Source organism: Aotus nancymaae, unplaced genomic scaffold, assembly GCF_030222135.1.
Source record: "Aotus nancymaae isolate 86718 unplaced genomic scaffold, 86718_ANA_hifiasm-v0.15.2.pri h1tg000015l_1, whole genome shotgun sequence".
Lineage (NCBI taxonomy): Eukaryota > Metazoa > Chordata > Mammalia > Primates > Aotidae > Aotus > Aotus nancymaae.
The window spans coordinates 11,368,603-11,382,029 of NW_026988427.1; the positions used below are offsets into that span (position 1 = coordinate 11,368,603).

General features: G+C 46.1%; 1 protein-coding gene across 3 annotated transcripts in view; it reads right to left on the reverse strand.

The window, feature by feature from the left end:
- The window catches only part of ZNF354B (zinc finger protein 354B), a 28,692-nt gene extending 16,286 nt beyond the window's left edge, over window positions 1-12,406 (reverse strand). For 2 of the 3 annotated variants that reach the window (XR_010342881.1, XM_012451529.3), the window contains exons 1-4: window positions 12,283-12,406; window positions 11,343-11,427; window positions 6,866-6,992; window positions 5,867-5,962 (exon numbers count right to left, since the gene is read on the reverse strand). Coding sequence is in view for 2 of the 3 variants with exons in the window: in XM_012451529.3 (XP_012306952.2) it covers window positions 5,867-5,962; window positions 6,866-6,992; window positions 11,343-11,375 (256 nt within the window). In the remaining variant the exon portion in view is untranslated. The remainder of the gene's footprint in view (window positions 1-5,866; window positions 5,963-6,865; window positions 6,993-11,342; window positions 11,428-12,282) is intronic. The other variant, XM_012451530.3, reaches the window with a different exon arrangement.
- Window positions 12,407-13,427: the final 1,021 nt, after the last annotated feature.

Below are 13,427 nucleotides of genomic sequence, written 5' to 3' on the forward strand. Positions count from 1 at the left end.
GACCTCAGCAAAATTAAAATTTTTGTTCTGCAAAAGAACCAGGTAAGAGGATAAAAAGATAAATTACAGAATAGGAGAAAATATTTGCGAACCACATATCTGACAACTACTATCCAGCATATATAAAGATCTTTCAAAACTCAACAGTAAAAACTCCAAATAACTCAATAGAAAATGAACAAAATACCCAGACACTTTATCAAATAAGAAACACAGGCCGGGTGTGGTGACTCATGCCTGTAATCCCAGCACTTTGGGAGGCTGAGATAGGTGGATCACTTGAACTAAGGAGTTTGAGACCAGCCTGGCCAATAAGGTGAAACCCCATCTCCGCTAAAAATGCCAAAAATTAGCCAGGCATGGTGGCATACACCTGTAATCCCAGCTACTCAGGAGGCTGAGGCATGAGAATCGCTTGAACCTGGGAGGCGGACACTGCAGTAAGCAAAGACCACACCACTGTACTCCAGCCTGGGTGACAGAGCAAGACTCTCCCCAAAAAAAGGAAATGCAAATGGCAATTAAGCACATGAACTATGTTCAACATCAACAGACAGGAACACACAAATTAAAATCACAATGTATTTCACCATATACCTACCAGCACAGTTAAAATAAATAGTTGTACCAAGGCAAAATATAGGCAAAGATGCAACAACACCGGATCATTCAAATGCTGCTGGTGAAACATAAAATGGCAGAGCCACTCTGGAAAAAAATGTGGCTATGTCTTCAAAAACTAAACATACAACTTCCACATGACTCAGCAATTCCACTACTGGGCATTTATCACATAGAAATAAAAACTAATTTTTCACAAAAACCTGCACATGAATGTTTATAACAGCATTATACTTAAATGTCAAAAACTAAATAAACCAGATGTCCTTCAACAAGGCAATGGCTATACAAACTATGGTACACTCTACGGAACACTCACTACTCAGCAATTAAAAGGAATGAAGTATTGATGTATAGCACTACACAGATGAATTTCCAGAGAATTATGTTAAGTGGGACAAAAAAAAAAATCCCAAAAGGTTATATACATTTTATTACTCCATGTGTGTGACATTCTTCAAATGATAAAATTATAGAATAGAGAACACATTAGTGATTTTCAGGACTTAAGGAAAAGAGGAGGCAGGGAATAGGGGCAGTGAACAAGAGGGAAACGGGTGTGTCTACAAATGGATACCAGGAGGGATCTCTGTGCTGACTGAAGGGATTTTTCTGTCTCTTCACTGTATCAATGTCAATATTTTGGTTGTGATATTATACTATAGTTTTGGAAATGAGTATAAGGTGGAATCTTTCTATATTACTTATCACAACTGCATATAAATCTACTATTATCTCAAAAACTTTTTCTAAAAAAAATTCCCCCGAAAAGTAAGAAAATCAAACTCATACCATTCTCCAAATCCAATCTCGTTCCAGTGTTACTATCTCATTGAATGACAACAGCCATCCCAGAACAAAGCAGAAACAAAGCAAGCATCCCTGACAACCCTATCTCGTGTATCTTCCACATCAAATACAAGTCCTGCTGGCTTTATCTCCTGGACGTCTATGGAACTGGTTCACTTCTTTCTGTCTTCAATACCGCTAACCTAGTCCAAGTCAATTGTGCATTCATTGTATAACTGGAAGCCTACCCTGGCCAGGGACTGTTTTAGGTTCTTGGAAAACAGGAGTCAATGAAAGAGGCAACACCTCCTATAGCAGCTAACAATGCAGAGGAAGAGACAGATCATGAAGAACTAGGTACTGTTACACAGTGCTAAGCACAGGGAGGGAAAATAAAGCCCACCGAGGACACAGCATGGGGGCTGGAGGGCCGTGTGTCAGATGAGCTGTGCCTATGTGAGCAGATGCCTGTGCAGCACAAGGAAGTGAGCCATGTGGGTGCAGTCTCAGACAGAAAAAAGCAAGGGCAGAGGCTTGGCCCCCGTGACAAACTACAGGGCGGCCAAGGGTGATCAGAGGCCTCAAATGAGGGGCAGAGTGGAAGGAGATGAGGGTAAAGAGGTAGCCAGGGCAAGACCATGTAGGTCTCTGAAGGTCACGGTGGAGACTTTGGGCTATGCTGTATGAGATGGAAACGACTGGAAATTTTGAGCATGGCAGCAATACAACTTGATTTACTCTTTAAATAGACATTTCTGGAAGTTACAAAGAGAACAGACGTTGCTGGGAGGAGGGGAGGGGCAGGCCCTATGTAGGAGGCTTTGTTGGCAAACAAGAAAAAGACTAACTCATACAAATTAAACTGGACTAGACTGAGAGGTGAGGTGGTTCGGGTCTATAATCCCAGCATTTTGGGAGGCTGACATGGGAGGATCACTTGAGGCCAGGAGTTCAAAAACAGCCTGGGCAGTATAGCAAGATCCCCATCTCTACAAAATCAAGTAAAATAAAACAGGGCTGTAGAGCATTGTGGCTACACTTCCATCTTAAAAGCACAGTCACTTTAAAACCATTCCAGGCCATTTCATAAGGGCTGCTGCTAAGCTCCAGAGCACTCTGTGCAAATCAGGAAAAGACAGCCTTCACTGTGTGCAGTGGCAGCTCCAGCAAACCTCACTGACCAAGCCCTCTCTGCTCACCACCCTGCACAATTCAGTCTGCCCAAGACGGCTTCTTGCAATAAGAAAACAAAGCAGGCTGGGCGTGGTGATTCACACCTGTAATCTCAGTCCATTGGTAGGCTGAGGCGGGCGGATCACTTCAGGTCAGGAGTTCAAGACCAGCCTGGCCAACATGGCAAAACCTGGTCTCTACTACAAATGCCAAAAATTAGCTGGGCATGGTGGCACATGCCTGTAATCCCAGCTACTCAAGAGGCTGAAGCACGAGAATCGCTTGAACCTGGGAGGAGGACACTGCAGTGAGCTAAGATCATGCCACTGCACTCCAGCCTGGGTGACAGAACAAGAGTCCATCTCAAAAGAAAATAACTTTGTACATTTTGAGGCTACCAGAGGTTCTAGAGAGTCCTATCCCCGGGAGAACAAGTTTTTCTGTCACTGGCTGTTCAAGGGGTAGGTTTTTGTCTAAAATGTTTTTTCTTTTTTAAAATTACATAAACATAGAGAGGGTCTATGTTACCCAGGTTGGTCTTGAACTCCTAGGCTCAAGTGATCCTCCCACCTCGGCCTCCCAAAATGCTGGAATTACAGGCATGAGCCACCAGACCCAGCCTACAGGTTGAGTTTTTGGTTCGAGCTAGAGTCTGAGATAATTCCAGGAACATCCCAGTCCTTCAACCACGCTCTCAGTGAAGTGAGCTCTCGTGGTAAAAGGAAGCTGTCTGTCCTGAGGCAATCTTAGTCCAGGCAGACAGGAGCCCCACCAGGGGTACAGCAGAGATGCAAACACATGTCAGCACCCTAGGAATGCCATCTGACTTCCATCTGACAAAAGGAGGAGGAAGGTCATCCCACTAAGAGGAACCAGCCAGGAAACAGCTCTGACATCCTTCACTTACTCAACAACCTGCTCATGGTTTTCCTGCAGGCATATCCTCCCAAATCTGAAAAGGAACTGACTGACAACACTATCAGGGGCCCCAGCATCCCTCTGGACAGCTCCAGACTCCAGTCATATTTTCAGCCTGTTAATACTCACTTCTCCCTGGAGGGGAGACTTACTCAGCCATCAGATGCTCCCCAGGTGAGGGGAAAGGTTAACAATTCTTCTTTTCCTCTAATCTTCTGCACCAGATTCAGCCCACACATAATGGCCAGACTGACACCCTCCCTTAAATCTTACCTGGTTCCCTGCTACTTGCATTCTGCTTTGTGGTGGCCTCTGGAAGTTTATTAAATTTTAATTTAATATCAAATTAGTGTATTTCTCTCAAAGGAGAGTGAAAACACAGGTGTAATTCCCCTATAAAAGAAAAGTTCAAGCTACCATCACGAGAAAGCTCTCCCTGGAACAGGGGCTATGGGGACCAAGGCTGCCTGCCCTGCAGCTCCTCGTTGGGCCCATGGCACAAGAAGCTGTCACTGAGCCCTCTGGACCTGACAACCCCTGCACTGTGGTCATCAGACTCCCCACATGGGCTAGGGGCTGCAGAACACAGCCTGGGCCTGCCCTGAGCTACTTATGGCTCCTCAGAGCCTGTGCTTGGCTCTCAAGCACCAACCAAACCCTGTGACAGGGCCCGTGGCTCTCTCGGCTACCTGTTCTGCCTTCTCTTCACTGGCTTTACTTCTTTGGACCTTCATGAACACCATTCTTTAGGCCTAAAGCAATTCTTCAGTCCTTGAATCCCAGGCCCTTCCTCGGGGAAGCCTTTGCTGACGCCGCCCTGCCTGCTCTGTACTCTCACAGCACCGAGTGTCTTTCCCATGTGGTCCTCACGTGAGTGTGTTCACCCTGTTCCCTCACTAGATCGTGCATTCCGGAAGTGCGAGAATGGCGTCTCTTTCTGCCCAATTCTATACCAGCAGCACTCAGCACAGCTTGCTCATCACTGACCAAGGGACAGCAAAGCTGTGGTTGAGGGTTCAACCTAGATCCCCCAGAGCCAGAGCCCCCCAGTTCAACACCTCTCAGTCCCCTACTGTCACAATGGCCCCTCCCCGTTTCCTCAGGCTCTGTCACAGATTCCTCCTGCTTAAGTGCCTCACAAATGCTGTTTCCTGGATTCAGGCCTCTGGTTGGCCCCCTCACCCAGCCAGGTCCAGGCTTCCAACGACCCTGTTGTGCTGATGGCTCCGTGTCCTCCCTTGAATCTCGGCCCTGTCACTTACACACCTGCCCACCAGCGATCTCCATCTGACTACTTCACTTGCATCTCAAGTGAAATCCAGCCCACATCCGAGTCCTCCTGTACCCTGATCACGTAGGCGCCGCCTCTTCCCTCATAAACTCACAGCAAGCGCCTTCGTCCAGGCCCTTCCACCTCCTACCTGCCTCCCTCCATGACTGCAATCGCTCTGCAAGGCTTCCCGCCTCTAGTTTTGCCTCACTTTCAGTCACAATGCTTCCAAAGTCACCATCTGTATTAAACTCGAATCACACAGAACGTCATGAATATACTGTCTTTGTGAAAAATTAAAATACTACATATAAATAACGTCCCCTTTTTGTGGGACCCATTCTCAATCTTATTCCAAGCGTAACTAATGTCACCACCAGCTACGGTGTATCCTCCTAAACATTCTCTCTGGGCTTACATGCACATTACACATACACATAATTTTCATTAACCATAAATGGTGACATCCTAACAATGCTCTGTAACTTGCTGGGAGCTCTATCCATGTCCGTGGGCTCTTGTTTTCAGGGTGGCAATGTTCGCCAGAGGAAGGACACACCGCAGGTCCCAAGCTGTTCTTACACTGATGAAAACTCAACTGTTTCTAATTCAGACCAATTTTTCTAAGATACCAAGGACCATGATTCCCTGCCCCACTCCTTCAATGATTTCCAGGGCTCCGTGGGACAGTTTCCACCTCTTAGAACTGTGCCAAAGCACTCACCACATGGCCCTTTCCTAGCTTTCTAGGCTATTTTCCTCCCTTACCTCTTCCTTTTCCCAAATACACACCCTGAGCTCAACCGGAGTGAATTATTTGAAATTCCTTAAATATACTATGTTTGCTTAATGAATACATGAAAATACAGCCCTCTCCTGAAACAACAGGAAAGAGTAAGAAAAGAGACTCTCAGAGATTCATGGTGAAGTGATTACAAGGGAATAAGCAGAAGCTCGTGTCTGCAAGCCTGGGCTTCCCCTTCCCCACCACTTTCTGAGTTCTGAGACTCCTCAAGGGAGCTTCCAAACAAATATTCCAGGCTGTGCCTCCTCTCATTAACCAGACCCTACCCTTGTCTGCAGCCACCCACTTACCAGGAGAGGAGCCGCCAGAACAGTCTTTCTCCACCTTCCAGGGGTCTTCTCCTTGCTGCAACAGGGAGATCACTTTTGGTTTGGTAAACGGGAGTCCTGCACGTAGACAAAAAAAAAAGTCTTGGTCTTGTTTTGACACAACAAAGTATGCCCTGATTACTAGAGTGCCGTGACTTTTTTACAGAAGGAATGTTGTATGTATGGATGAATTAAAATTTATGAACAGGAATCTACAGAATGATGTATCAAGTAACTTTTTTTAAAATGAGAAAACATCGTATGATTCTCTTTTGAAGGTGGATTTTACAACATTCACCTGGCTGGAAAAGAGAAGTGGGAAAGGCACTGGTAGGTCAATGAAGGGTAAGGTAAGCCCTCTGCTGAGAGATCAGCAAACAAATCACAGAACCACCAAAGCAGAAAAATGTTGCCTGAACTATGAGAGAATTTCTAATGAACTGTGTAGTGGAGAGGGGATAATCATCAATACCCACCTGTCAATACATGAAGCAATTCCACACTTATTAGGAGGAAGAAGGTTTTCAATGTTTATTTATAGAGACCTGATTTGTATAATCCTCAAACTCAGCTCAAATTTTTTGGTGACCCACAGCTTTTATTCAGGCAAGGAAGTGCTGAGATATCCCAATTTTCTTTTTTTTTTATTTTGAGACAGAGCCTCACTCTGCCCCTCAGGCTGGAGTGCAGTGGCACGATCTCAACTCACTCCAACATCTGCCTCTTGGGTTCAAGTGATTTTCCTGCCTCAGCCTCCCAAGAAGCTGGGATTACAGGCGCCTGCCACCATGCCCAGCTAATTTTTGTATTTTTAGTAGAGACGGGGTTTCACTATGTTGGTCAGGCTGGTCTCAAACACCTGACCTCGTGATCTGCAGGCCTCAACCTCCCAAAGTGCTGGGCTTACAGGCGTGAGCCATGGTGCCTGGCCCGAGATATCCCAATTTTTGAATTCTGTTTCTAGAGGGGAAATTTCCTTACCCAGTGAGACCAGGTTCCTATAGTTCTCCAGCATCACATCCCGGTATAAGTTTCTCTGAGAAGGAGCCAGCTTCCTCCACTCATCCCGGGTAAAGAGCACAGCCACATCCTCGAACGTCAGTGACACCTGTAAGGACAAGCCATTCCAGCTCACCCAGGACCACCCTCAGAGTGGAGAGGGCAGCACTGGGGAAGACAGGCTACCCAAGAAATGCTTCTGATACTATTTAAGCTTCTGAAGGTTCCAGGTCATTCATTTAATGAATGATTGGCCAGTAACAAAGATATACTGAGCAGCACACAGTGAGAGCCAGGCCTTGTCCACCACTGTAAGAGATGGGTAGAGAGATTAAGGCCATTAGTGGGAGGGTTAATTACTTTTTCATTGGCAATTGGATAATACATATTTAAAAACTTAGAACTGTGTATAATCTTTAACTCACCAATTACTGTTAGGAATAGTGCACAAAAAATATAAGCACAAGGATACTTATTATGGTGTTAGTAGCAAAAAAACTGGAAATAACCTACATATTCACTGATATAGGCTAAATAACTTATGGTACTACCTGTGTGCTCATTCAAGCTTGAAGATAGTAATGATGAAAATCAGAATAAATCTATTTTACTGAATGCTTTACATGGGACAGATACTATTTTTAGAGCTTTATATTAATCATTAGTATATACTTCATGTAACCTTCACGATTACCCTATGAAGAAGATAGTTATTGTTCCCATTTTAAGAGAAATAAAGTCACTGAGAGGCTAAGAAATTTGCCTAAAGTCACACAGCTGTTCAGTGGTATAGCTGGCATTCCAATCCGGGCAGATGTCCGAGGCTCCATTTGAAAGTACTCTAAAACTGCCTCTCAAAATCTACCTCATAGTTAATAAATAAGAAAATCCACACAACGCACTTAAAACCATATCAGGCTCACATTAAAGGTTCAAATGTTAACTATTATCATATTAATACAAACACTACACCATCGTTAGAGCTGATGGTGTAAATTTCTTTTTGTTAACATAAAAAGACATCCAGGAAAATGCTAAGCACAAAAAGCAGGTTATATATCACTATTTAGTTTGTCCCCTTCAAAAAAAATATTTCTATATACACAGAAAATTATTGAGATATACAATAAACTGAATGACAGTGATTATCTCCAGATGGTGGGGTTAAGGGTGGTTTTATTTCCTATTGTATATATGAAATACACACAGAGTATACGTTCATGTGTCGCATTAACAATAGAGGTACATTCCGAGAAATGCATTGTTGAGCCATTTCCTTATCATGGGATTGTAAGAGACAAACCTGGATGGTACGGCCACCTACATACCCGGGCTATATGGTACAGCCTATTGCTCCCAGGCTACAAACCTGCACAGCATGTTACCATACTGAATGCTATAGGGGACTGTAAAACAACGCTAAGTGTCTGTGTATGTAAATATATTTAAACATAGAAAAGGCACAGTAAAATATAGCATAAAAACTAAGAAATGGTATACCTGTACAGAGTACTTGCCATGAATGGAGCTTGCAGGACTGGAAGTTGCCTGAGTGGTGAGTAAATGGGAAACTTAGGACATTACTGTACACGACTGTAGATCTTTTAAACATTGTATACTTAGGCTACACTAAACTTATTTTTTAAAAGTTTTCTTTCTTCAACAACAAATTACCCTTAGCTTACTGTAACTCTTTTACTTTACAAACTCTGTAGTTTTTTCCAACTTTGACTTCTTTGTAGTAACACTTATCTTAAAATAACCACGTTGTATAGCTGTACAGAAATATTTTCTTCCTTTACATCTTTATTCTATAAGCTTTCTCCTATTTTAAAACTTGTTAAAAACTAGGACATAAATGTGCACATTAGTCTAGGCTACACAGGGTGCGCATCATCCACACCACTGTCTTACACCTCTACGTCCTGCCCCACTGGAAGGTCTTCAGAGGCAACGATACACATGCAGCTGTCATCTCCTTTGAGAACAAAGCTTTCTTCTGGATACCCACCAAAGAACCTGCCTGAGGCTGTTACAGTTAATGTTTAAAAAACATGCAAAAGGAAGACACTGTAAAGTATCAAGAATAGTATAATAAATACATAAACCAGCAACATAGATATTATCAAGTATTATGAACTATACATAATTGCATATGTTGTAGACTTTTATAGGACTGGCAGGCTGCACGATAGGCCTGTTTAGACCAAAATCACCACAAAACAGGAGCAAAGCCTTGCACTACAATGTTACAATGGCTATTAAGTCAATTAGAAACAAATTTTTCATTTTTTTTTTTTTTCAGATGGCATCTTGCTCTGTTGCCCAGGCTGGAGGGGAATGAGGTGATCTCGGCTCACAGCAACCTCTGCCCCCTGGGTCCTAGCTATTCTCCTGCTTCAGCTTTCCTGGTAGCTGGGATTACAGGTACCTGCCACCACACCTAGCTACGTTTTAATCTTAAGCAACTACTGCCACATTGATGGTCTTTCATTGACCAAAACGTCATTATGCAATGCACGTCTATACAAACATACACATACATATGTGCATGTATATACACACATATCCATAAACACAAATACAGATATATATCTACATACATATATGTGCAAATGTTTTATTCTCTAAAATTTGCACCATGACCCTGCAATATTTTTATGGTGAGCAAGAGTATCAAATTATTTGTACAGTGGGTAAGAGTACAAGAAATGATGTTTCTTTAAGGAAAGAATGCATAATCTGACTGGCAGACTAGAAAATGCATGAAATAATCTGAGCAATGAAAAACTATGTGGTTGGAAAGGGCCCTGAGATGAGAACACAAGGTCCAAGGCAGCCAAGGTCCCAGGTCATGTGCTTTGCTAGTGGCAGTGGCAGGATCCTAACTCCAGTTTTCTAACTGTGAACTCTGTACTTTCTCTGGTCTTAAGAATTCCCTTCTCTGAATTTTACACACATGTCTACACAGTACTGATGCATGGGCAGCAAGAGCAGACAGGAAGGATACCACAGAGATTCACTCAAACACAGGGATGCGGCAGGTTCTGGTCAGGAGAGCAGCTTGGCTCTGTTGGAAGCGAACAGGAATGCCCTGAAGGACGAAGAGCAGCTCAAATGCATAATGGCTCATTCTGTCCACACCCTCAGATCAAACTCCACTGTGTTCCCTTGGTCTAAAAGATAATGCCACGCGCAGAAGAGCTCTGGGATCACGTGGCTGGATCTGCCCACGCTCTGAAAGACGCTCCAGAGAAACGACTGAGTGGTCCGAGAGAACTCAGAGCCCGACACAATTGAAATGTCCTCAGGTTACTTAACTTTTCTGAGTTTAACAGGTTCCTCACGTGTAAAACAAAAATTTTAATTGTTGTGCTATTATGAGAGTGAGAAAACAAATGTAAAGCCCTCAGCCCATTCTCTGGTATGCCAGACACTCAGTGGACATTATTATTGTTAGGCAAAAAATGAATAAAGGATAACATCATCTGGGTCCTAAACACATTGTACAGCAGTTTCTATGGATCAACATTATTAATGTATTAACAATGTCACTCAGCGACCACAACCACCACATACTGAGCGGTAACTATGTGCCTAGTCCTGATCTAAACGTTTTCCATACACTAACTCATGTGAGCCCCTCATCTACGCTGGGAAGTGGACACAGCTGTTACTCCCACTTTAGAGGTGAGAAAACTGAGGCACAGAGAGGTGAAGCCCAAGGCCCACAAACAGCAACAGAAGAGATGGATTAAAATGCGGCCATCTGGCTTGACAGCCCTACTTCCTAACCACCACGTGTGCTGCCTCTGTACTACTAATATCCCATGAAACACTTCCTGAGGCTACCTGAGGGGTCTTGTCTCTGTCCTTGCTGTTAACTGACCTCTCCAACTCTGTTCATTCTCTCACCTAGAAAGGGTGGCCTTCTCATTCCCACTACACAAAAATGAAAACGGTCTACATCAGTTTTCAAAAGTGATACAAGCAAAGAATACGATTTACAAAGCGGGAGAAAAAAACTAAAAACTAGCGTTGGAGAAGCCTGGGGAAGGGGTGGTGTGATGAGGATTCTCAGGGGTGAAAAGAAAAAGTATTCTTGCAAAGGGTAGGAAGGGAGACGTGGGCGAGTGAAGGAGGCAGGGACTGTTCCCAAGGGGTGCACGTTTGTTCTGTCCCTAGTGATACACAGACTTGTAGCATCTTACTTGTCAAATTAGTCACAAAATGGATTGAGATTAGTGAACAAAGTGCGTTTATTAAGAAAAAAGAACCACTAGACATGGATGGGGAGGGTGGGTGGTTCTCCTTACAGAATCCACCCCTCCTAAGGACGGACCAGCTCCTCCAAGGGAAAAGGACTTGGGCTCCGCCCTGGCTGAAGATGGCCCTGGGTGAAGAAACTGTTAGTGGGAAAATATCCATTCACTGAGATCTGGGACGGCAATGAGCTCACCTGGGGCCTCGCTTCCGGCTGCCCAGCAGCCATGTTCTCTTTCTGGGCCCTCCCCTGAGGGCGGTGCAGTCTTCAGAAGGCGGATCTGAGAAGAGAAAGGAAGCCAGGAGGAAATCCCTTCTGCTTGCCAGCCCCGGGATCCTCAGCTCTGAAACCCGACCCCGCGCGTCCTCAGAGGGAGGCCCCAGGAGCTCGCAGAGGAGCAGCGCTGGGCCGCCCGTCCAGGCCCAGGTCTCGGGGGCTCTGGGCTTCCGGACCGGACGCTGGACCCGCGGCGGCAGCAACAACCCGCTGAGCCCACTAGGACCAGGGCCCGCCCCTAGCCGCTGAGTCCCTCGGCGCCAGGTGGCACTGCCAGCACCCAGTGCACCGCTCAGGAAACTAAGGCAGCGCCAGGGCACCTGCCCCGTTCACGCCCCTGCGAGGCTGGCCCAGGACTCCCAACACGACCGCCCCGGGGACGACTTCCCTCCACCCCAAGCCTTTTTCCACCCGGTTCCTCTGCCTCCCGCCAAGGAATCATCTCCTGACTTCCACAGAAAACGGCTTTGGAGAGGAAAGCGTCAGGTGTCCCGAGGCGGAAGGGGCGGCCATCATGGGGACGGACACGGAAACCGGGGCCCGGCTGCGTCCGCCCTGCGCTCGGGGTCCCGGCGCCCCGAGTCCGCGAGGCCCACACGGCGCGCACAGGGCCGACCCGGGAGGAAACGCCTGGCCCAGCGTCCACGGCGGGCCCCAGCGGCGAGCCCGACGCGGAGGTGCCGGCGGCGGCGCGGGAGCCGTCCGCGGGGGACGAGAGTCCAGGGCCCGACGCGGGGGCTGGTAACAGACTCTGGGGTGCCCGCCCGCGCCCACAAAGGCTCTGGGAGCCGCGGCGGCCGCAGGCCGTCCCAACGCCCGGCGCCACCTCCTCCAGGCCGGGCCCGCCTCCGCCGCTCACCTCCCCAGACTCGGGCGTTCCTGAGACGCACCTCCCCAGCCGCGCTCCGCAGGCTTGAGGCTACGAAATCGCCCAACCGGGCTGCAACCTCACGACCCGGCGGCGTCTGGGCTACCTTAGTCGCCGCGCCGCTCAATCAGCTGCGAACGCTCCGCGGCGCGCCTGAGACCACGAGGGGCGGAGCGGCCGCTGAGGCCTCTGGGAAATGGAGTCCACGGGAAGACGCTGACATTCTGGGAAGTGTAGTTCCACGCGTTTGAGGCGGGGTCCCGGCTAAGCTGTTAGGCAGCCAGACGCCGCGAGAAGGCCCCTGTGAGCTGGAGGGCCCCAGGTTCCTGGTTCTTCGGAAGAGAAGGGGAGGTTCCCGGAGGACAGTAACGCAACTCTGTGTCTGAAGCTGGATTTCCACGTGCAAGAGATGAAAATGGACCCTGACCTTATACCATACATAAAAATTAACTCAAAATTGATTAAAAACCTAAATGTGAGACCAAAATTCATTATAAACTATTAAAAGGGGAAAACTTTAGGAGGTGGCAACGATTTCTTGAATATGACACCGAAAGCACAGAGAACAAGAGCAAAAATAGACAAATGGGACTACATCAAACTTAAAAACTTTGGCTAATCACAGGAAGTAAGAGTAAAAAGGCAATCTACAGAATAGAAAAAAATGCTTACATATCATAGATCTGATTTCCAATATATCCTGGATTTATATGGAACTTTGACAACTCAACAACAATGACAAAACCAAATAAGCTGATTTTAAAATGGGCAAAGGACTTGAATAGGCAATTCTCCAATGAAGATACACAAATGAGCAATAAGCATATAAAAAGATGCTAAACATCTCTAGGTGTAAGAAAAACATAAACCAAAACCCAATGAAATATCACTGCACCCCCATTAGGATGGCCACTATCAAAAGAATGTAAATCGGTACAATCATTACAGAAAACAGTACAGAGTTTCCTCAAAAAATTATAACTAGAGCTACGTTCTGATCCACCAGTTCCACCTCTGGCTGTAGATGCGGAGGAAATGAAACTCTGTGAGACGCCTGCACCCCCATGTTCGCTGCAACACTATTCACCATCGCCGAGATATGGAAACAACTGAATGTCTGCTGATGGATGAACAGA